Here is a 24,871-nt window from a genome sequence, read left to right as displayed (position 1 = left end):
GGAATATATTACAGTTGTGTTCCTGGCTTTAGATACCCTTTAAATAATCTGCATATACAAACAATTGCAACTTTTTTTTTTCTAAACATAATCTCACACATGACAACAGTGTTACACATTGTATTTCTTACTATTGCAATCTATTTTGTTTCAGATTGTATTCATTTTTATTATTGCAATCTATTTTGTTTCTCATTTTATTCTTTTTTTTACTATTGCAACCTATTTATTTTTTTTACATTGTATTCTTTTACTGTTGTAATCTATTTTGTTTCATATTGTATTCTTTTTTTACTATTGCAGTCTATTTTTTTTACATTGTATTCTTTTCTTTTTTTTTTACTATTGCAGTCTTTTTTGTTTCACATTGTATTCTTTTTTTTTTTACTATTGCAATCTATTTTGTTTCAGATTGTATTCTTTTTTTTTTTTTTTACCATCGCAATCTATTTTGTTTCACATTGTATTCTTTTTGTTTTTACTATTGCAATCTATTTTGTTTCACATTGTGTACAATGTAAATCAAAGTAGATTGCAATAGTAAGAAAGAATACAAAATTCTTTCTTACTATTCCAATCTATTTTGATTTACATTGTATATATATATTTTTTTGCTATTGCAATCTATTTTGTAACATTGATACATATTGCATCTCTCAACAGAACCTGTCCCTAGGATTCCATTCTTGTCAAAATTTTCACTTTCCTTCTTCATCAAGACCTCCAGCCTTTGTGTGCCGATTCGGGGAAAGGGTTAATGCTGTGTGTCAGTGGAAAATCCACCGAGGGGATTGTTTTAATCAGGCTAAGAGGTGACATCACAGCTCTGGCTGGCTTGAATTCTGATTGGCTGGAGATGACATCAACCTGAGTTATTTTTAACACTCCCACAACCCCCCCTTCCCCTCCCTCCCTGCACATTACCTCATCCTCTCTCTCTGCTGGCTCCAGTCACCATAACAATATAGTACAGAGCACCTGGGATACACTGCTGCTTCCCTGCGTCTGTCAGTCCATCCATCCGTCTGTGCCTGCCTGGGCTGCTTCCTTCTCCTTGACATTGCTGCATTGGGGCTCAGCAGCTTCCAAAGACCCTGTAAGGTAGGAGATGGGTGCTGATCCAATTGCAGGTGTATGCCTATGCAGCAGATCGCCTGCAGGCTTTGTGCAATGGGGAAATCTGTGGGGCTAGATCTAGTTGGCTGATCCATTCTGCTTTTTGCAGACAAGCTGGCCATATTTCCATGGGAAAGGCAGAGGTAATCCTCCCAGCAGCTGTTCTATCCAGTCTTGGATTGCCGTTCTCACTGACAGGGGGTATGCATTTTGCAGGCAGCGTGTGCCTCCTATTCATTGCAGTGTTCAGTGTTGTGACAGCAGCCCTATCATTAGCTATTTAAAATGTCTCTTTATTTCCCTTTTTTTTTTTTTTTCTTTTTTTTTTTTTTTTTTTTTAGATCTATAACATTTTCTACATGATTTTTTTTTTCTTTTTGTTAGCCTCCCGCTTTCCTGTGCATGACTGATTATGTTGGAATTCCATTTCTTATGGCATTACTGGAAAAGAGAAATGCTATAACATGCCTTAACGGGACCGTGTTCATGACTGCGTAGTCTGCTGGGTTGGCTGATGGCTGATCTGCTGTAAGAAGGCCAGGAACGCATTGCAGAGGGCTGAGGATGGCTAAAATCATAAATAGCGCATGCATCATCACAAATGATGGGGGGGGGGGATTTATAAATGAAGGGGATCCTGAAATAGACTGAACGTGCTTATTGGTAGTCGGACCACAGGCAGGTTTTTCATGAGAATTTGTAAATTGAAGATTGTGGAGGGTGTTAGACGCTGTAGTAGAATGGGGTGAATTATTGTCATTTTAGGTCATGTGATAATTGTATTATTGAAAGCAGCATCTTTTTTTATATAAAGGAGTCATGGCTGAATATGTACAACATAGGTGCATAGCTTTGCCTGCATTGATCTTGTTACTTTATGCTAATTGCAATACTAATAATGGCTGTTTTGGATTAAAAGAAAAAAAAAATAAAAGGCCATCTAATGACGCAGACACAAGACCTACCGAATGATAGAAAAGCTTTACCTTATCTTGCCTACTAGGTAAAAAGGAGGTTTGGCTGCTGGTAGCACAAGCAGGAGAAATAAAACTATAAATGTCCATAAACATAAGTAGTGGGGGGGGGGGAATTGTGATATTTTAGAGAATACAGTAAATAGTAAGGTATAATCATTTTAATCCAGCCATTCTCAGCTGTTGCTCCATAAGATCGAAGGGTTGCTCCAAAATGTGCTAGGTGTTCCTTGAGGTATGGGTGATTGACCTCCCATTTGATGGTGCCTGCATAATTCTGGGACCAACATCACTTGGCAAAGCCAGCAACATAACACCAATCATATCTAGCTGTCTAATTGGTGGCAATTAGACAATCACTGTAAGGGTTGGGATCTTCCTATTGACCACCAACATAAGGGGCACTTTTCTTCTTGACCCTGATGAATTGGCTTTAGTAAGGGTTCTCCACTAGCTGAGAAATATTTTAGGGGTTGCTCTGGGGTAAAAGGTTAATAAAACACTGGTTTAATCTGTGCAGGGCCCTCTGTTTATTGTACCCATAGGATAATGGCAGGCTACCATTTGGGATGCTAGAATAGAAACCATTTGGACGGTTGTTTACCAAAATGTCTAAATAAAAAAAAAAAGGGAAAAAAACTGTATTGTCACAGTAGCCAATCACAAGGTTTTCGATTTAATTTTCTTGGGGAGTTCTTAAATTTGATTGGCTGTCCTTAGGCAATGCTGATGACTCCAACTTCAGACATGTTGGGTTCATTTGTCAACCGGAGGCCTCAAAAGGATGTGCAGTTGCAATGTGGTGAAATGAGGCCTTTGAGGACCCTTCTCACCACCACACCTCTTTAAAAATGCTTTATGCAGCAGTTTGTAAGCACCCGGCCAAATGTACTGTAACACTTGTACAGCAGTAGGAGTTATTCTACTTCCCACCATCCAGATATGTTCTCCTAAAAGAATATGGAAAGGTGCTTGGCTACTAATGGGCCTTTTTTGGCCCTTTGCCATATGAGATCAAATGCAGATGTGAGATGAAACATGGGCAGATATATCATTAGAAATAGATTTTCATCACCAGAGCCTAAAGATTTTTTTGTTTCCTGACAACTCACTTCTGCTAGGATTATTTCCTATTTTATGCAGAACATTTCCTTGTAGCTTATATGTTGTGTTGGCTATTACAGTGAAGTGTTACCCGCTTGCTGGTAAGAACAGGCCTACTTTGCCTAATGGTAAATCTGGTCCTATAATATACCGTCCCAGGGCTTTGTGTAAGGGGTATTATCTCAATGGACAGTGGAATTCCTGCCAATGAGCCTTTCAGGTTAGGGTAAGAAAACAATACTGGCTAATAACAAGAAGATCGTAACTTTATGTAAGACTGCTAGCTACACTGCAGTCATATAATATGAACTTTTACATGATGATATGCAGTTACTTATAGCAATCAATTTTTTGGCTTTACAATAAAGCAGAAAAAAACAATGGCCCACTCACCCCAAGCAGAGTGCGCTATCCTGTTGCCGCTGGTGTGCACTGGAACGCCAATGCGCTGAAAAGTACTGCATGCCATACTTTTTTTTTTTTTTTTCAGCACAATGGTGTGAACTGACATATTAGGAAACAAGACTTTTTACCTTTCCTAGGTAATGAAACAAATCTGGAACAATGGTGTGAACAGACTCTAACAATAGCCAAAATTTGTTGGCTATGGTCTGATGAACTTTAGAACTTACACCTTTAGCCTATAAAAATAATAATCATTGAGTGGAAACTATATATTTAGTAGTTATGGTTAATGGTCTTTAATGTAGCTTGAAATATAATAAAAATATAAACTTAGATTGTAAACTCCAAGGAGCAGGGCCCTCCTAACCCTCTTATATTGAACTGTATCGTTGCTGTATTGTCTCCCTTTATATTGTAAAGCACTGAGCAAACTGCTGGTGCTATATAAATCCTGTATTATAATAAGTAAATTTCAGGATATTTTCCAACTCTATAGCACCCCAAAATTGTGTTTTTAATACAGATCGTTACAAAAAAGTAAAAAAAATAAAACCAACTCAAAAACTTGGGAGCATTAGGTTAACAGGGTTCATACTGCAAAATATTGCTCTTCATTTAAAGTGTATAATAACTGGTTAAAAGCATACTAAAAACAAAAACCATCCAACATCTAGTTTGATTTTAAGGGTAGATAAGGAGAAACTAGTGAAGAAAGAGGTTTGTTTTGTTCAAGAAGATCCTGAAATTATTTTTACTTTATATATAACTGGAAACTCTGGATTCTAGAGGTAGATCATAACCTCTAAGTGGCTGATTCATATTTAACTGCTGTAGCAAAGATTATTTACAGCTATAACTCACCACTTTGGTATCCCATTACATCACAAGTAGCATGCCCAGCTTTCTGCATGACCTCACCCACATCCAGAGCTCTCAAGTGTGACCTAATGGGCCCTCCAAAGAAGGCTGTTGCTGGGCAGTAACTTATCTATAGTACGTCTAATCACACAGTAGAAAATAGATGGTCGTTATGAGATAATATATGTAATGACTAAATAAGCTGGCAAGGCAGCCATAAAGGTGGAGATCAGTTGCAATGAATGGCGTGCTTGGCAGTACCACTGTCACATTCAGAACCATGTGCTTTGTTTCTAGTCTATTGTAAGAAATCTTGTATACCTTTTATACCTTCAGACCACAATAAGATCAATTCACTAAGCTAACCCACTGGGATGAATGTAAAACATTTAGAATTTTAAAATTATAGTTTAAAAAAAAATCTCTCTCCTCTGTGAAATCTTTGGTATGTCACAATCAAATACCTTTTGCTTATACTTTCACAGAAGTAGAAATCTGAATAGGTTGTGTTCCTTTTTTTTTTTTGTCCCCAATTAGTTTATATTCGGTTTTACTATAAATTAGCCTTGCTACATGTCTAACATAATTAATTAAACATTAGCTAAAGAATACTTTTTGTAGAGCCTTAGAAGTAAAAAAAAAAAATCCCCTCCTTGCTGTGAACTTCATGTGGACATGTGCATGTTCCAGTGTGAAATTACATAATTTTACTGCATGGCTGTTTGTAGTGCAATTCAGGAAAGTACAGGAAAGGGTAACAGCACTGCAGTTAAACAGTTATGTGTGGTCTTCCTAAAAAAGGAAATGCCAATAGATGAACCTTAGTCATTTTAACACTGGAATTATTTAATTGAAAGAAGAAAATACTGTATAAAAACATGTATTTATTTATTTTTTGTAACATTCCATGAATGTATACAAACCATGTTTGGTTTATGTGCTTGGGTTTAAAAACGCTTTGAAGCCTGTTTGGTTATTTTTTGTCTTTTTTGTTTTAATTATTATTAATTTATTAGCACAAGGGACAGAACAGGAAGTGTCGCTTGTGCTGATCACTGCTAGTTGAAATCCTCCTTCCTCTGCCAACACTCCCCTCCATACTCCAGCATCGGTAATCTTCCGGTGCTGCAGGGGTTATAATGAACCGGACCTGTTATAGGTACTCCTCAAAAGTGCCAATTATACCTGCCCTTTCCGTCCCCCTTCCCCATTCATGAAAGCTGTATTATGGCTTCCAGTAATGAAAAGCACTTTATGAATGGAGGAGGTGAATCTTTCATTAATGAGCTTGTCCTCCATTCTTTTCATGTGAAATTCAACTGGTCTGTATCTTTTTTTTTTTTTTTTTTTTTTTTTTTTTTTACACAAGGAGTTGCCAAAGAAACCAAGTTTGTTTTATAGCAGAACAAAAGTATCTATTATTAGTAAAGTACAGTATCTTTACCAGTATTTATTTTTTTTTAAATTTAAGTTTGCATTTATTCTTGCAGATATGTGTTCTTTTATTTAATGACATCCATGCCATCATACAGTCTATTCTATTACCTCCACTGGGAGGTGATGAAGGCAATTTTATTGTCTTAATCATTCCCTTACAGAAAGTTCTCTGTAGAAACTACTTTCATTCTTTTCCAGGAAATAGGCGTGTGATGGGGATGTTCTATTCCAAACCTAATCCTCCCTCCTTCCTGCTCTTTTATCAGCCCCTTGTTTTATTACATGGAAAACAAATGAGAAAATGGGACTGGGAGGAATTGCACTGTTCTGTGCAGTGAGGTGCTCTACTTCTTATGTCAAATATGGGAGCATAATGACACCAGAGGAAATCAAGCCAAATGATTGTAGAGAATCCTAAATCCTGATGCAAAGTACCTAGAAAACCTATTGAGAGAGCCTTAATCCACATACGGGTGTGTATAAAAATTTGCTGTGCGGGTGTCTTAAGTATTTGCATCAATGATTTCTGTATTTTGTGTGTGTGTGTGTGTGTGTGTGTGTGTGTGTGTGTGTGTGTGTGTGTGTGTGTGTGTGTGTTTTTGTTTTGTTTTTGTATTGAGGTATTTCAGGAAAATACTGCATTATGGCCACTTGATGGAACTGGCAATCACAGTGGATTATCATATTACAAAAAATGGCAATAATTTTTGTTGCATGTGTGACTGCCTAGACATCCGCACAGCAAATATTTTTTTTTTATAGACTCCGTAGTTTTGCACACGTATACAAGCATGCACTATTAACTTGCAGTGCAGTTTTAGAATGTTTTTCATTTAAAAAAAGACAAAAAAAATCCCAGTTCTGCTTATTCTAAAAGGTGTGAATATGAAATACGTTTGCTATTTTTTATTCACAGTTAGCCCTCAATATCTCATTCCTCTCTCTGCTCTCCTTAGTTATTTTTTGTTTGCTATTTTTTTGTAAAAGTTTTACTGTTCAACAGATTTCCATTGTATTTACCTTAATTTCGTTAGTTAGATTTTTCTATACATAACCATTCTAAAACTTTGACATACTTGGTATGGAAAACATTATTTTGGAGTCAAAATAAATAGGATAAATCGCAAATCAGCAAAACTAACACTCAATATTTATAAAACACTTGTTATTTTAAAATCACTGGCCAAAGATCAGTAAAAAGTGTATTTTCTCTGTCTGACTTTTTATGCCTTTTAGGAAAGTATAGTGAAAATTAAATTGCATCTTTGAAGACAATACACCAAAAGGCTATATTTATCCTTTCTCTTGTTGTCTTAAAGTGTTACTAAACCCAGGACCCTGCATTCACTATATCTGGTCTCCCACAGTACACCGAACATGAATATGCAGTTATTTTAGTAAATATAAACTGCTAAATGAAATGGGATTAAAAATACCATTTCAGTCTTTGCAGATGACACCAAGCTGTGCAGTGGAATAACGTAATTACGGGATGTCTTCAACTTACACGCCGACCTCAATGCACTGTCTAATTGGGCAACTATGTGGCAAATGAGGTTTAATGTTGATAAATGTAAGGTTCTGCACTTGGGGGCTAAGAATATGCATGCATCATACATACTAGGGTGGGGGGGTACAACTGGGGGAATCAATGGTGGAGGAGGATCTGGGAGTTCTGATAGATCAAAAGCTTAATAATGGCATGCAATGCCAAGCTGCAGTTTCTAAAGCGAGCAAAATCCTCTCTTGTATTAAGAGGTACAGACTCCAGAGAGAGAGATATCATATTACCCCTGTACAAATCATTAGTAAAACCTCATCTGGAATATGCAGTTCAAGTTTGGGCATCAATTCACAAAAAGAACATTGGGGAACTGGAGAAAGTACAGAGAAGGGCAACCAAACTGATAAGAGGCATGGAGGAGCTCAGCTATGAGGAAAGATTAGAGGAACTGAATTTATTCTCTCTTGCGAAAAGAAGATTAAGGGGGGATATGATAAACATGTATAAATACATCAGTGGTTCATATAGTGAAATCGGTGTAGAGTTATTCACCCTGAGGTCATCACAGAGGACAAGGGGGCACTCTTTACGTTTGGAGGAAAAGAGATTTAATCTCCAAACACGGAAAGGTTTCTTCACAGTAAGAGCTGTGAAAATGTGGAATAGACTCCCTCAAGAGTTGGTTCTGGCCAGCTCAGTGGATTGCTTTAAAAAAGGCTTGGATTCTTTTTTGGATACACAGAATATAACTGGATACTAACATTTATAGGTAAAGTTGATCCAGGGAATATCTGATTGCCTCTCATGGGATCAGGAAAGATTTTTTTCTCCTGCAGGAGCAAATTGGATCATGCTTTGCTGGGGGTTTTGCCTTCCTCTGGATCAACTGTGGGTATAGGATTATAACTTTTTTTTTTTTTTTTGTAACTCGATGGACGTTTGTCTTTTTTCAGCCAGACAAACTACAGTGGATACAAAAAGTCTACACACCCCTGTTAAAATGTCAGGTTTCTGTGATGTAAAAAAATTAGACAAAGATAAATAATTTCAGAACTTTTTCCACTTGTAGCCTCCCTGGCGGTATTCCCAAGTGTAGCTCGGGGTAAAGTTTCAGTACCACAAGTGGTAACCCCGAGCTACACTAGGGCTTCCCATGCGGTGCTGCTCCGGGATCTGTTCTTCTCTTACCTTGTCCTGTGCTCCCGCCATGTCTCTCCTGCAGTGTCCCATGTATTGTCCTCCGGCGGATGCTGGCATCTGTCTTCTGGGTTCCGTCCCCTGCGACATCGGGACGTACGGGCACGGAACGGCGGGAAATTTGAAAATGACAAAGTGACATTCACTAAATTCCCTAAAATAACATAGTAAAACATTGCTGTATCAAACCATTTCACATACATTTTGTCCCTAGTGCTTTATCCTGTGCCTTGCCTGCATTTTTACTGTTCTTTCTGCCTGGAAACTGAGAAATGTCCATGGTGTCCAAAAAGCGTCCCTTTAGGTCAAAATCAGTTTTAGACCGGCTAGAGAACAGCAATAGTAAATTAGAACTACTTGCAGAATTGAGTGATGATTCGTGGGGAAGTTCATCATTAGACACTGAAACCGATTTTGCGACTTTGCTCAGTGATGTGCGAACTTGGTGCTATATTTCAAATTTCAGTGTTTCTGGTTTGATTATATTATTGAATTAAATGTATTATTATTTTATTATTATTTTTAATGATTATTAAATTATAATTTATGATTTCGTGTTTCAAATTTTAACATACCCGGGATGTTTACTAGGCTCTTGTTCGGACAGATTTCAGTGAGTTATTCCTAAAAATTACAGTCTTACAATAAAAAAAATACATATTTCCATGCAAAAAAAGTACCGCTTTGAGCACAGAAATATGGACATAATCAGACCGCTAGGGAGGTTAATGTAACCTATAAACTGTACAACTCAGTTGAACAACAAACTGATATCCTTTAGGTGGATGGAAGTAAAAATAAAAAACTAAAATAATATGGTTGCATAAGTGTGCACACCCTTAAACTATTACTTTGTTGAAGCACCTTTTGATTTTACTACAGCACTCAGTCTTTCTGGGTATGAGTCTATCAGCATGGCACATCTTGAATTGTCAATGTTTGCCCATTCTAACTTGCAAAAACACTCCAAATCTGTCAGATTGCGAGGGCACCTCCTGTGCACAGTCCTCTTCAGATCACCCCACAGATTTTCAGATTCAGGTCTGGGCTCTGGCTGGGCCATTCCAAAACTTGAATCTTCTTCTGGTGAAGCCATTCCTTTGCTTATTTGGATGTGTGCTTTGGGTTGTTGTCATGCTGAAAGATGATGTTCTTCTTCATGTTCAGCTTCCTAGCAGAAGCCTGAAGGTTTTGTGCCAAAATTGACTGGTATTTGGAACTGTTCATAATTCCCTCTACTTTGACTAAGGCCCCAGTTCCATCTCAAGAAAAACAGCCCCAAAGCATGATGCTGCCACCACCATGCTTCACTGTGGGTAGCGTGTTCTTTTGGTGATGTGCAGTGTTGTTTTTGCAGCAAACATATCTTTTGGAGTTATGGGAAAAATGTTCAACCTTGGTTTCATCAGACCATAACACATTTTCCCACATGCTTTTGGGAGACTTCAAATGTGTTTTTGCAAAATTTAGCCGAGCTTGGATGTTTTTCTTCATAAGAAAAGACTTTAATCTTGCCACTCTACCCCATAGCCCAGACATATGAAGACTATGGGAGATTATTATCATATGTACCACACAGCCAGTACTTGCCAGATATAGCTGCAGCTCCTGTAATGTTGCTGTAGGCCTCTTGGCAGCCTCCCAGTCCAGTATTCTTCTCGGCAATTTTGGAGGGATGTCCAGTTCTTGGTAATGTCACTGTTGCGCCATATTTTCTACACTTGATGACTGTCTTCACTGTGTTCCATGGTATATCTAATACCTTGGAAATTTGTTTTTACCTTTCTCCTGACTGATACCTTTTAACAATGAAATACCTCTGATGCTTTGGAAGCTCTCTGTGGACCATGGCTTTTGCTGTAGAATGTGACTAAGAAAATGTCAGGAAAGACCTACTAGAACAGCTGAACGTTATTTGGGGTTAATCAGAAGCACTTTAAATGATGGCAGGTACTCCTATTTAACATGATTTTGAATGTGATTCCTTAATTCTGAACACAGCTACATCCCCAGTTATAAGAGGGTCTGTACACTTATGCAACCACATTATCTTAGTTTTTTGTTTACTTCCCCTCCCCCCCTCTCTAAAAGATATCAGTTTGTTTTTCAATTGAGTTGTACAGTTTATAGGTCACATTAAAGGTTGAAAATGTTCTTAAATGTTCTGAGGGGTGTGTAGACTTTTTATAGCCACTGTATATATGTAAATACCTGTTCTCATCAGCAGTTAGAGCAGTCTTGTGCTTTCTATCACTGTTCAGCAAAGCACTGGTTAAAGCTTGTAGGAGGAGTTTCTTTCTGATCTAGGAGGATGCAGAACTCCTGACCTCTGTCTGGACAGTGCTGACTGGCTGATCACATGCACTCTCACAAGAAAAAACCCCAAAAAACCTCTCTAGAAATACACACCAAACTGAGCATGTGCAGAGTGTCTCCACATGAAATGTCTTATCAGGAGATAAGAGAGGGACGCTGGAAGAAGAAGATCAGAGAAGTTAGGCTCAAACAGCATTTTTACACAATGCACAGGATTAACCCCTTAGGTTCCACGGTGAGTATAACAAGCATGCTTTACTGCATATACAGACTGATTTTACTGTTGTGGGTTTAGTAACACTTTAGGTAGTTAAGTTACTGCTGAATGAATAAGTCTGTCGTTAAAGAGAAAATCAGAGCTGAACTTGTTACAGTTGAAATGCTTGAGGTTAAACTTTTTTTTTTTCAATACATGTGGACCCGATCTCAAAACTATTCCCAGCTTGGGATATATATAGCAATGAATAAATTGAAAGCAGCCTTGAGTATTAGTGAGCATAATTCGAACAGAGTCCCTTTAGTATGTAAACACGAACAATGATCTCTTATTGGCTCATTTATAGTTTGTTAAATCTGAATTCCAGTCATTTTTGTGGTTTATTAAAAGTCAGCAGCTACAAAAACTGTAGCTGCTGGCTTTAATTGCACACACTCACCTGTCCCAGGGTCCAGTGATGTGCTCACTTGTGCTGTCCCTTCTCTCCTCGGTGCCAGCATTACAATTGTGGGCAGAAGGCTGTGACATCTTGCGGCTTCACAGCCAGGTGCCCACTGCGCATGCGGAAGTCGTGCTGCGCACCCTGATTAGTCCGACAGGCTTCTGGAACCTGTGAAGGTTCCCAGGAGACTGCAGGAGGAAGGAGGGGGGGGGGGCAAAACTTCTAGCTCACTTTGCTACGGTGAACTGAGTCAGAAGTGGGAGCAGGTACCTATCAGAACCAGGTATCCACTCCCCCCTCCCCCCCGTTCTGTATTTTTGCCTTAGGCTGACAACTCTGCTCCATAGAGTACAGGTGAGGTGAGCGTTGTCACCCTGGGACAAGAGGTATGTTACTATTAAGATCATCAGCTGGAAATTAAAAAAAAAAAAAAGTCATAAAACCACCACATCTATCAACTTGGTAAGATACTATACATTACAATTTTGTTCTTGGGTTCTGAGAGCGTACACTGTATTGTCCTTATTGTTTTTGCTGTGGTGATTGTGTGGAGAAAGTATTCTAAAATATTAGTGGTTGTAAGGCTTAAGGTTTTAAACCTTCATGCAGCAGCCTCCCTTCCCCCCAATACTTATCTGAGCCCCATCACAATCCAGCAGTGTGCAGGAGAGCTTCGGCTCTCTGGGGACTCTCCCACCTCATTGGCTGAATCAGCAGCAATTGGCTATTGCTGCTGTCAGTCACAGCCAGTGAGCCAATGAGGAGAGAAAGGAAGTGGGGGTCAACCACAGCTTTGTGTGTGAATGGATACTCAGAGCAGAGAGCAACAGTTTGGGAGCAAGCCTGTTTGGGTGCCACCATAGCAATCTGCTTGCTCTGGAGGCACTTGGCAGGAGGGAGGGAAGAGAAGAATCAGGGCTGCTCTGCGCAAAACTACTGCACAGAGCAGATAAATATAACGCATTTGTTATCTTAAAAAAAAAAATTGCCTTTAATATTACTTTAACTTTACTTTTATTTCAGATGTCTTCCACCATGCAGTAAGCAAAAACCCTTCTTTTCTTTGTTTCGATTTGAACAAAAATATAGTGCAACGCACAAATTTGCAACATCTATTGAAAATTGGCTGCATTTTTTATTTAAATCACAATTTTTATAATAAAAGAAACCCCCTAAGAGTTAAGTTTATAAATATTTTGTGCCAATTTTTTGATTAAAGTAGAACTATAGGTAACTTTAAAAATAAAAAAAAAACACTCGCCTAGATGGTTGCAGCATCAACTCAGTGGTGCTGCTGTCCCCCATCAGCTCTACACTGAGAACTGAGCGATCAAAAACCACTGACCTCTCTGTTCTCAGGTCTGCTCTGAGCACTGTTAGTCACTGGCTCTCTGCTCTGCCCCTCCAGCACACACTGGAGCACTGAACTATGGAGGGGGCGGGAGTAGCTGGCTCATGCTGTCACACTTGTGCGACTTGTCATGTGACTTTGGACACATTATGTAGCATGAGAAGTCGAAGCCCATTGTTTTCAATAGCACCTGTTTGAATCTATGCGACTTAGAAAAGATTCCTGTACTACTTTGATGCAAATTTGATGTAACTTGAGTGCCAGAGTGTAAAGTTGCATCAAATACTCCAAAGTCGCAGGATTTCCAGTGTGACTTTAGAGTTGCACAAGTGCGAATGGAGCCTAAAGGCTCTGTGTACATTCTTTAGACAAAAGAACAGGCAGTTAAGTTAGTTTTATTATGGAAGAATTAAAAGCCTGTATCTACTGCAATAAAGCTGCCTGCTTCCAGTTTTTTTAAAGTGTAGGTTTAGATTTCACTCTAAGAAGTTTGCTCCATCTAGAGTGGCCTGAAAGTTTCTGTAGAGTTAACAGGAAGCTGTTTGAGTTTGGCAAATACCTTCCAGCTTTATTGCTCTAAGTTTGCTTAGAATCCTGAAAGGTGAGTCTGTTGCTCCTTTATGTACTGTTGTGCAATGCAGCGTTGCTAATAAGAGTAATGGTTTTAGAGCCTATTCACACTCAAGTCCTGGGGCTGTTCATTCTGAGTAGCACCCCAGCGCAACCTCCCTATAAAATGCATTGCTGAAAATGCTCCATGCAGAATTTATAGTCTGTTGGGCTGCATTAGGCAGCCTATTCAAATGAATGGCCTGCCCTAGGTTCACACCTATGAGTTGTCCACTGCGTTTTGCAGAAATGCACAGCAGTCCATTTAACATGATTTCCTATGGGACAGGTTTACATCTACACATTTACACCTAGTGCGTTTTTTGGAAATGGCCAGGGACTTTTTTAAACGCAAAATGTTGCGTTTTTTGTTCTATAGACTTCAATGGATATGCTGAAGAAAAGCAAGTAGTACATTTTTTTAATGCTTTTTATTTTGCCCAGCAACAAGTTGGGGGAAAAAAATGCAAAACACGGCAAAAACGCACCGCAAAAAGAAAACGGATCAAACGCAAACTGCATAGGTGTGAACCTAGCCTAACGCAGTGCACATTGATTGGCATTAACTGCACTGCATCATTTGGTGCTGGTGTAAATGGGTCCTTTTCAAGAAGCTAAGACAGAGAATACAGCAATATGCCTTAGTAGTCCTAAAGCCACAACACATTATTTTCATGTAAGTGCAAAAAAAATAATTTACTGAAACCTTTTGGTTCTTGGACAGTTTTTTGTCAAGAGACACACTGGGGTTTATTTACTAAAGCTGGAGAGTGCAAAATAAGGCTCACTTCTGCATATAAACCAATCAGCTTCCAGGTCTTATTGCCAAAGCTTAATTGAACAAGCTGAGGTTAGAAGCTGATTGGCTACCATCCACTGCTGCACCAGATTCTGAGTGCTCCAGTTTTAGTAAATCGACCCCACTGTATTCCATGGTTTTGATTATTCTCGCAAGACCATTTTTTTTTACAGGCAGAAGACCTTCAAGCATGGGTATTTGAAAGTTTATTTCAAATATCTGATTTCATTAAGTTCACTGCCAAAAGTAGCTCTCTTATCAGCAGGGCCAGCATGGTCTTAGTGAATGGTGCAAGATATCTGAACCTCGGTTTGCCTCCTTAGTATTCATCATAGGACATAATCTAGAAAAACTGACTCAAGTCACATACTTGATATTCAATGTATTCAGACTGTACTATATCAAAGGGTTTAAAATTTGTTGGAAGCTAATGACCAACTGAACAATTTTTGGGATGATTCTGCTATGGATCTGTTTGGGGGCTTAGTACTGAAAGCAGTCTAACAATTGTATTACAGTAAGTGCTGTGAAAATGTGGAATAGACTCCCTCAAGAGTAGGTTCTGGCCAGCTCAGGGGATTGCTTAAAAAAAGGCCTGGATTCTTTCTTGGATACACAGAATATAACTGGAAATTAACATTTATAGGTAAAGTTGATGCAGGGAATATCCGATTGCCTCTCGGGGAATCAGGAATAAATGTTTTCCTCTGCAGGAGCAAATTGCATCATGCTTTGCTGGGTTTGTTGCCTTCCTCTAGATCACCCGTGGTATAGGAATATAAATTATTTTATTTTTTTTAATTTCATGGTTGAACTGGATGGACTTTCGTCTTTTTTTTTTTTTTTCAGCCAGACTAACTATGTAACTATGTTATGAGGATTTTTTTTTTATTTCACTGTGGAAACTTCTTTCAGATAGAAAGTAATGACGTCTGTCATGGAACTTTTATTGTTCGACAGGTCATCAATCCTTGCCAGTTGTACTTATGTTTAGTATCCAGTGAATATACTATCCTGGGGTCCAAAGTTGTCAATTTGGATATGGTGAAAGACCATCAATAAGTAACTGTGCAAGCTTACTAGCATTTGTGGTTGACAATGTACTGTGCTAACAGAATTTTGCAGCAGCTAAGAGGCTTGGTCATTCAAATATGGCAGAATTGGTGATTTAGCGTGAAAAAATTTGTTGACATGGGCATACTATGTAAGTAACATCTAAATAACATTTGGTAATAGGATCTTGTAATTTGATATTGATTCTCTCAACTGAGAATAAACAGTCAACATCATCAATTGACTAAAAATAGCTGTAAAGTGCCCTGTACTTATTGAGAATTAAAGCTGAACTCCAGGTTGGACCTCATTGCAAGGGTATTTTTTTTTTTTTCTAGGCTGAAATCAACATTTAGGTGAATGTACACTAGCAAGTCTAACTATCTCGTAGAACACAACTGTACTTTTTTTTTTCTCTGCCTGCATACATTTTTGAAATATTTGGTAAGCCTGTAGGTGTTTACTACTGTGTACAAATTAGTTGTGGTTATGGGGCTGATTTTCTGAAGGGAAATGGTGAAAAATTATTTTGCAGAGTGAACACATTCTACTCCTTTAGTAAGTCAGAGACTATTTGTTCACAGTTATCCCACAAGTTTGAGAACAGCTTTGCAGGCATCAGCAGCACATAAAGCAACACATTTACTTGTGTAGTTTATATGAAGTACTTGCTTCATATTATACATATAAAGTATAGAATTTTTAGAGCCAATTTTAACATTGGTGCATTCTGTCCCAACTGCCCTTACATTTTTCAGTGGTATTGCATCATTAGTAAAGCAATCCTTTCTGGCAATGAAGATGGCATAAGCCATTGCATCGTGTGTGTGTGTGTATTGGTGCCATTAAGGGGCTGATTGGGATCTATTGATATTTGTTGTGGTGCTCTGTTCACTATCTGAAACCAGGTCATGAAAGGCTGTTACAATCTAGTGGTTAGTAAATTTGGAAAAAAGATCAGGCATGTCTTGGTTCACAAATCTGCTGTGGAAGCTAAGGGCTAGAAAGTTTTTGAGTAGTTCTTTCTTGTTTTTGGAGCTTAAACACGACTCAGCGTTAAACGTTTGCGTTGGTTCTTTTCAGGTAAATGTTTGCAAGGGGATTTAATTTTGCATATGGAGAATAAACCTGTCCTTCGAGACAAATGGAAGTTGTTATACATACCAGGCAGTCAGCCAATGACTCCAGAAAGTAAGCTGTTGTACTCACCTGTTCTTCAACCTTGATTCTGAATGACAGGTCCTCTTCTCATACTGAAAAGATTTTAGATATCTGGCGGGGAGGGTAAAGCAGTAGACAATTTGTATTTGCTTTTCTTTTTTTGGGAGCTGGGACTCTGGGAGCTAATAGGTGAATGTGGTCGCAGAACACCAGCAGTTCTGGTTCAAGGTAGTTCTTGAAAGTAATCTAATTTAGCAGATTTAAAAGCAACCTGTAAGACATAAAAATAGAAGCTGTTATACAGACACTGGGTGAACAGTTAGCCACGCCAGGAAGTAAACTGTTGTATTCACCAGTTTTTCAGGCCCTCTTTTGATATACAGAAAAAGGTCTTATAATGGAGCATGCTGCTTAAAGTGTACAGACCTACAGTGACAAACAGATGGCACCGCCATTGGTAAATCGTCAATATTGCAAAAAATCACCAGCAGATAGTGATCAGCAAAAGATGACTGTTTCCTTGAACACAGTTTTTGAGGCCCTACAATGTTGTACTATCCCTTTGTGACAATAGATTTCTCGTTTGATAACCCATGGTGTGATGGTGACTTCTCATACAGGAAACGCATCACAGGCATCTGGCTTGCTGGGACTGAGAGGGGTAGCTCAACTGGAAGGGTAGGTTCAACTTGAGTAATGCTATGCCAGTTCCAAAATGCTCTATTGGGATTGCCAAGGATTGGCAGGCAGAATGAAGTAATGAGAATACATTTTTACGAACAATGCAAAATGATCTATTAGGATTGTCAAGTGGCAGACACTAATAAATATTAATATATTATTTTACAAGCTTGACTGTGGAAAAATAGTCTATATATTTGAATTACAGCTGACATGAATAGGCCCAGGGTGTGCAGAACAAACATGCAATATATAATATACATAAAATAAAAATGGACTGACCAATACAATACTAATGAGGATGGCCAGTGCCAGACATCTGTGCAGTAATTTACATACTTTAATTAGGGGCTGTGTGGAATGGACTGGCTGCTGGGCGAGTGTGATGGTGGGCTGGCTGCTGCATTACTAGGAATGCTGCTCCTACTGACTGCATTTTTTTTTTTGGTTTTGCAAAAGCAATTTCTTTGAATAACAGCTATATTTCCACTTTAACTATTATCCAGTTGTAGAGTTTAAGATCTAAAGTCTTGATCTGGGTCTGGCAGGAAGAAGAGAATTTTCCACGTATATTAATTGCCTAACTATGGTGTCCGTTTATGACACAGAGAATAGCTGCGATTCAACGGATCTCAGCTATTCTCTGGTCATTCACAGTTTGACACTCAGGAGATCATGTCAGCCCTTCACTGGAGATCTGTGTTCTCCCTGCAGATTCTCCAGCCCAGAGCTGGAGAATCAGAGGGACCGCAAACTAAGCAGAGATAATTTACCTCTGTTTAGTAAACTGATCTTTTACTGTAATCTCGCGAGATTATAGTAAAATCAGCCGTTTTCCAGAGTTTGTAGACCGTTCTCCAGCGTTTGGAGACCGTTCTCCCTTCGTTCGGAGAACTGCTTCATAAACTGCATTCTCAGGAGAACTGTGTTCTCCGAGAATGCCGGAGAACTGAGCAGCGATCTATTACCGCTGGTTCATAAACGGACACCCTAGTACCAGTGACATATTCACCTTGCAATTTCCATGGGAAAAACAAGCCAGTATGTGTGTCTGTCATGAAATATTTAAAAATAAAACAAACCATAAAGATCCTTGGGTGGGGGTCTAATCAATTATAATGTAAAAGATAAGCCTTGACCCCAAGGTAGCTTAGGCAAGCCATAAGCGATTTCATTTTCTTTCCTTCCACCATGGGGGGAATCCCTCCCGCAGCGCTATTGTTGTCTGCCTGCAGGGGGCCTTCTCAGCCAACACGTTGAAGACAAACTGGTTGTACCCATGTCGATCGATTGATTGACTTGGATACAACAAGCTTGCCTTTAAATGGATCAAATCTCACTCGGTCCCTGTTGAACTAGCTAAGATTCAGTCCATCTATTGCCGGCATAAATTTGCTCACAAATTCTAACCAGATTTGTTTTTTCAATGTCTCGTTAGCTGTCTCCTCCCTCATGAACACTGTGGGTGAATGCACATGTATAAATGTTACATTTGTAATCCTTTATGTACTTCATTTAAAAAAACACTGACTAGTGTTGTACATACTGTGACGATAGAACGTCAGACCCCTGACCTTCTCACCAAACTCGTGACCGAAGGACTAGCCAATCTGAAACCACGATGTCACGTGCGTAACAATGCCACGCCCAGCTGCACCCTGCACACCGATTTTCCAGCTAATTGGACCACAATCAACACACCTGCAGCCTGGGAGTGTTTGTTACTGGGTCAGGTTAATTATGCAATTAACCCTTCACACTGCCACCACCTCCTTTTTGTACAGAGAAAGAGGAAACTCAGCAATACACTAGGATGACTGGTTAATCGTCGGTATACCGCTATCTCCACAGACCGGTTATACAGAGGGTTTAACACTCATAGTAGCGCTCTTCAGCGGCAGGGATTCGTAAGTTACATTAAAGAGCTATAGAAACAGCTCAACACTTTCAGAGAGTAAAATTTATTACTAAAAGGTCAAAAGGGTGCAGTAGAAATATTTACAGAAAAAAAGATGTAACCAATATATATATATATATGTATGTGTATATATATGTATGTGTATATGTGTGTGTGTGTATGTGTATGTATATATGTATATATATATATATATATATATATATATATATATATACACACAAACACAGAGCACAGCAAACAGACAACAGAAAGACGTTTTAGGTAAATAAGTACTTGCCGAAAGATGCCTGGGGTTAAGCAGTTTCAAGACTGATGAGCTCAAAAGGGATTTCTGGTCTCGCACTCAGTTTCGTTGTTAAAGCGAGATTCTCCTTTCTCTCTGTCTGCTAGATGTTAAAACGCAGGAGATCTTTTGTACTCTCTCTACACACCAAACATAACAGCCTCTTTTCTACCCAAAATCAACTGGTATCTTCTTGCAACAGTAAGCCAATTACATTATTTGGGAAAAGGATGGCATAGACAGCCCCTTAGCAATGTATACTGAACGCATTCCTGAGGGAGGGGGAATGACGGGATACATAAAGAATCTTAACACAGTGAGGGCCGTGCCTGGCTCTTGTGCACACGATCTATACACCCCCCCCCCCCCTCAGGTGGTTGCAGAAGAGCTTAAGAGAAATACCAAAAGGCAGAAGTTTGGAGTAAAATGGAGAACCGCGCCTCTCCCTGTGTGCATGATTTTTCCACATACCTCTATCAGAAAAGGCCTACAAATTCAAAAAAGTACCAATGTGAAATAGTACATACTTGTAAGTTCCACACTTTGGTAGCCGATTGTGACTAATCAGTAACCACAGAAAAGGGGTATAAGGCATCTGTTCTATTTTTCCTAACTAATTGAGCAACCACATCTAATGATTGGTAAGAAACAATTTTATTACATTTTGGTTTTGGGTTTCATACCGCTTTATTTTTTGACATTGTGTTTAGATACACAACTTGAGCTGCAAAGTGTTCCTAAACAATCATTTTAAAAGATTGGCAAATAAAGCATGTTCATTTGCATGACTTAATACATGTATATTCTATTTTTGTTTTCTTTGAACAGACTGTTAAAAATGGGGGGAGAGAAGAAGCCACCCCAGGCGATACAGGCCCAGAAACTGGCTGGAATCTTACGAGAGGACAGTGAAGGGGTCCTAATAATTGACTGCCGATCGTTCACCGAGTACAACAATCTCCATGTGGTGGGTTCTGTCAACCTCTGTGGCTCAAAACTGGCCAGGAAACGTCTTCTTAAAGAGCTTCTTGTCTTGCCTCATCACCCTAAGGTTGGTGGTAGATTTAATAGTGGTACATAAAGCCACAGGACTTCTTGGGTGACATTGCTTTTGATTCTAAGCCAGGGTACTGTACTTCATTGGCAGCCTCCAGGGCCATAAACCTTTAGTGTGCTCAAGCTCACATGTAGTACTCATGAGATTTAAGTAGAGATGCCATTGTTCTCCTCCACCACCAGAGTAATTTGAAATGCTTTTTGAGCTTGATGCATAGGTATGCCTAACTGCAGCTTTACAAATGACACAATTTCAACATGATCATATTAATCAGGCTCTGCTTTTGTTAGCACTATTATTTTTTTTTTTTTTCTGGCATCTGCACTGCTAGGATTAAGCAACTTCTCCCTTAATAGAGTTTATTCATGCCCCTGGGGAGCATGGTTCCCAGGTCCTCACCCCCTTCCCCAAGATGGGGGAACATAGCCACATGCCTCATGGTTATCAGTCCTACAATCGCACAGGACATTTAGTGCTGCTGTCACTGCTGTAAAAATGTTCTCTCCACCCAGAAATAGGAGTCTCTATTTAAGGACACTTCTTCAGTTAACAGAAGCCCTGCTTGCAAAACTATATCAGGGTTAGAGCGATAAGGCATTAAGTCCCACAAACAAGTTATCATTTACATTTCTCCAAGTAAACAGTACACTTTGACACAGCTTACTTTTAAGTGACTGAGTCATCCAGCCTTAATATAGGCCAGCTAGTTTAAAAATTGTTGTGGATTAAGATAACTTGGGTTCTGTTCATGACCATGATCATTTTTTCATTTTTAGGTATACCTTAATGTGAACCTGCGCTTTGCCCACCAAGAGCAAAGCAACAGGTTTCCCTTTAAAGCAGTCCTTGCAGTAAGAGAAAAAAAAAAACCACAACTTTTCTTAAAGATGTGTGTTTTTGCTTTTATAAAAAAAAAACTTGCCTTACCCAGTGCTGGAACAAGGTCATCCAGCGCCCAGGGCAAAGATGCCAAACTGCACCGCCCCCCCCCCCCCCAACCCCAGTCAGGATGTTCAAGTTCAGGGAACCAGCAGTCACTCTCTTGTCAAAATCACTGCCACAGTCACTAACCCTGTCAGTTTTGTAACAGAAGGAAGGCACCCCTATCCCTTCAGTAAACCATTGCGCCCAGGGCAGCCACCCCTTGTCCCAGCCCTGGCCTTACCCCCAGCTTTCACCTGCGACATGTAGATGACATTTCAATGCTTACGGTGAGATCTCAGGAAATGCAGAGTATCCAAAACATCACAAATAGATGCAGTACTTGAAGTGTGTTCTACCTGTGTTTGGGATCCATTTACCGGCCCTTGTATTTATTTCAAAGTTTTAATTTGGTCTTCTCCAGCAGTAAAAATCTTCCTGTATATATTAAGTCACTGGAGTTTTATCTCTCACAGAGCTATGGATCCCCATGTGACAAGTCTGATTGTCCCAGTGCTGTTCCAGGTGTTTCCTTTGGCTCCTGGTGCTACAGAGAGCAACTGGGGAGCAAAGAAACGGTTAAGCTGGCAATACATGGCTCGAATTCCAGCCAAATACTTTCTGAATCTACCAAAGTTTAAGCACCACCTGGCTTGACAAAACTTGATTGAAAATTTTAAAGGAGCCAGGTATAAAACAGTTGAACAGTGCCTGCATCCTTCATAGAACAGTCACTATTCAGGTATTCAAGCAGCCTTGAGTGCTGTCAGTGTGGATTCCTCTATCCACGTTGTTAAGTGTAGATGAAGGATTCATGGCTAGTTTTAGTTAGGGGTAAAGGATTAAAGCATACTTGTTGCTTTACCCTAAGCTTTAGTTTATCCACTTAATTATCTAGGATACATCCAAAATGGATCAGGAGTGCTGAAAGTTAAATTCCAGTAAATCAAAATATGTTTGTACAAATTTATAAAGGTTTGTCAGCACCAAGATGATTACATGTTCTTAGATTTTTAAATATCCACTCTATTAATTTTATTATAATTTTAAATGCATCCATACATTTTCAACTGAACTTGTTGATCTGCAGAAGAGCTGGTGACAGTAGGATACTCTATGTATCATAGATCAATATAGAATAGTATATGCAAAGGTTGTAGAGTCACATTATGCCTCAAGGGAAATACAATCCAAATACCATTTATTGTTTCTAGAGTAAATAAAGCTGGTGTGCTGGTATACAGTATATGCATATTTGGCTTTAAATTCTGTGAGTTTTTAAAAATTATAGTACTTAGTTGTTAGTGTCTAGAAATTTTTTTTCAACTTTTTTTGGTTCATCCAAACAGATTGACCCTTCTTTCGAGAAGCAAGTTGTGGTATATGATCAGAGCAGTCAAGAGATATCTGCTGGCCATTTTGTCTCATTGGTTGTAGGGAAACTGGAGAAAAAATACAGCTCGGTTTCTCTTCTAGAAGGTAAGAAGTTCTTGAAGTCCTCTTTCATTAAAGGGAAATTGCATAAAAATTACCATTGGTAGTCTGCATTTAGGTTCTTATTGGTCTCTATCTGCCTGATCTGCTTCCAAAGCTCTAAGAAGTATGCACTACTACAGTGCATGGGCAAGTGTCACTTGTTTACACAGCCTCACAATTCAGCCAAAGCCAGACCCAAGCACTGTAACATTGAGTCAGGAGAAAGTATGCAAAGTCAGCGCACAGGAATTTGTGGGCGATCTGACAGGGGAGTGCAGAGAAAGGTATATATGGTCTGCCTAAGGTGCCTCCTTGGCACCAAGTCTGTTATTTTGCCTAGTATGGGCAAAGCACAGATTCACTTTAGAGTGTTGGTTCACTTCAACGTGTTTCATTATTGTGTAGATGCAGATGGGTTGAGTGACCTACTAGCTCGTGAGATCTCTTCATTGGTGTTCTCAGCCTTTCCTACCTTTTACAGCTGCAAGAAGGGTGGTCATTCTCTCTTTTTTTTGGAATTACAAGTTATTGTACAGCATAGAGGATGCAGAGTTTGCAACAGAAATCTCCAGAAGCTATAAGATTCCAGTGGTTAATTCTGCCCACCTGTCTACACACAGAAATTAAATTTTTTAGATGGATAAACCATATTAAGTTTTGTATCTGGATAAGAACTTTTAGGTACTGAACAAAAGTGTAGCCATTGTACATTCACAAAATATATTTTGTCAGAGCTTACAGTTAAAAATAATTTTTGACACCCCAAACACTTTTTTTTTTTTCCCTTGTACTTCAAGAACGATAGCATTATATTAAGCAAAATCTACAATTTCACATTGCTGCCTAATAACTTTCATGACAATATAAGGCAGTATTTAAATGCAATTACAGTATGTAAAGCTTTATGAATGCATCATTTTGATTGAAGCACAGGGAGAACTGGAAAGATATTGCATTACAATGCAATAGTTTTTGAATGGTGGTGATACCATGAGTAGGATGACCTAAGTTACATTAAGAAGATGGGTCTTATTGATTTTTCTTTTTCCATTCATTTAAAATTGTTCAACTGATGAATAATCTATTTCTGAGTTATATCATGTTCTAAAAGGCTCAGCAACTGTGCTGTTACTAGATTTCACGGTATGATGCATGATCCCGTGTCTCTATGGCTTAGGTCATTACCCTAGAGAAAAACCACAGTGAGGCTGCTGAATGGGAATAGTGTTGAGGAGGCAATGGGATGTACTCTCTGTATTTCTGCATGAATCATCTCTAATAATAATAGTCACCTGTGTATGAGCATAAGATTTTTTTTTTTTTTTTATGGTTACTAATGCTAGTTGATTGCTACCAGTCATCAAATCTTGAATGACTAGTAAAACAAAAGTGGACTTTTGTGAAACATAAAAGCTTTAACTGCTTATTTGAGCTGAAGAAGTTGGGTGAAAGTGTTCTAGGAAACATTACTTCACAACTCATACCAGACTTCCTTTAACTAATACAAATGAGATACATTGCAGGTGGCCTTTTCACTGCCTGAAATATCTGATTTAAGTGAAACCTTATTTGCTCTTTTTCTTGGCAATTTGATATTATAAGGTAGGATAATATATATTCCACTTTGGTAATAGTATTTTCTCTTCTTTAGCATTAAAAAGCTTTTCTTTTGAAATTAATCTGTTTTACTTGCCATGGAACAATACACAAAGGGGTCATGTTTTTAAAAATTATAGAAAATTAAATGGCCCCTAGTGACGGGTTACTATATTATACAAGATTTATATAGCGCCGACAGTTTGCTCAGCGCTTTACAATATAACGGGTTAGAATGCTTGTTTTATTTTCTCAGATAAGGGCCTATGCACACCATTGCAGTGTGTTAGTACATGCTGGTTAATTCACATTATGCCACCTGTTAACTGGGTTAATGCAAACCCATTCATTTAAATGTGTAGTCTAATTCACCAAGAAGGTACATATATCATTTTT

At 38.8% G+C, this 24,871-nt stretch overlaps 1 protein-coding gene across 1 annotated transcript in view; it reads left to right on the top strand.

Moving 5' to 3' along the window:
- Positions 1–927: 927 nt before the first annotated feature.
- The window catches only part of LOC149467488 (dual specificity protein phosphatase 8-like), a 35,192-nt gene continuing 11,248 nt past the window's right edge, over positions 928–24,871 (top strand). Inside the window, exons 1-3 of the mRNA XM_089671597.1 lie at positions 928–1,101; positions 20,254–20,476; positions 22,753–22,882. Of these exons, the coding sequence (XP_089527723.1) occupies positions 20,264–20,476; positions 22,753–22,882 (343 nt within the window). The 5' untranslated portion in view covers positions 928–1,101; positions 20,254–20,263. The remainder of the gene's footprint in view (positions 1,102–20,253; positions 20,477–22,752; positions 22,883–24,871) is intronic.

Source organism: Staurois parvus, unplaced genomic scaffold (assembly GCF_062004578.1).
Source record: "Staurois parvus isolate SC_StPar_1 unplaced genomic scaffold, SC_StPar_1.0 ptg000108l, whole genome shotgun sequence".
NCBI lineage: Eukaryota > Metazoa > Chordata > Amphibia > Anura > Ranidae > Staurois > Staurois parvus.
Note: the sequence above shows the minus strand (reverse complement) of the source record. Positions and strands in the feature narration are given on the sequence as shown.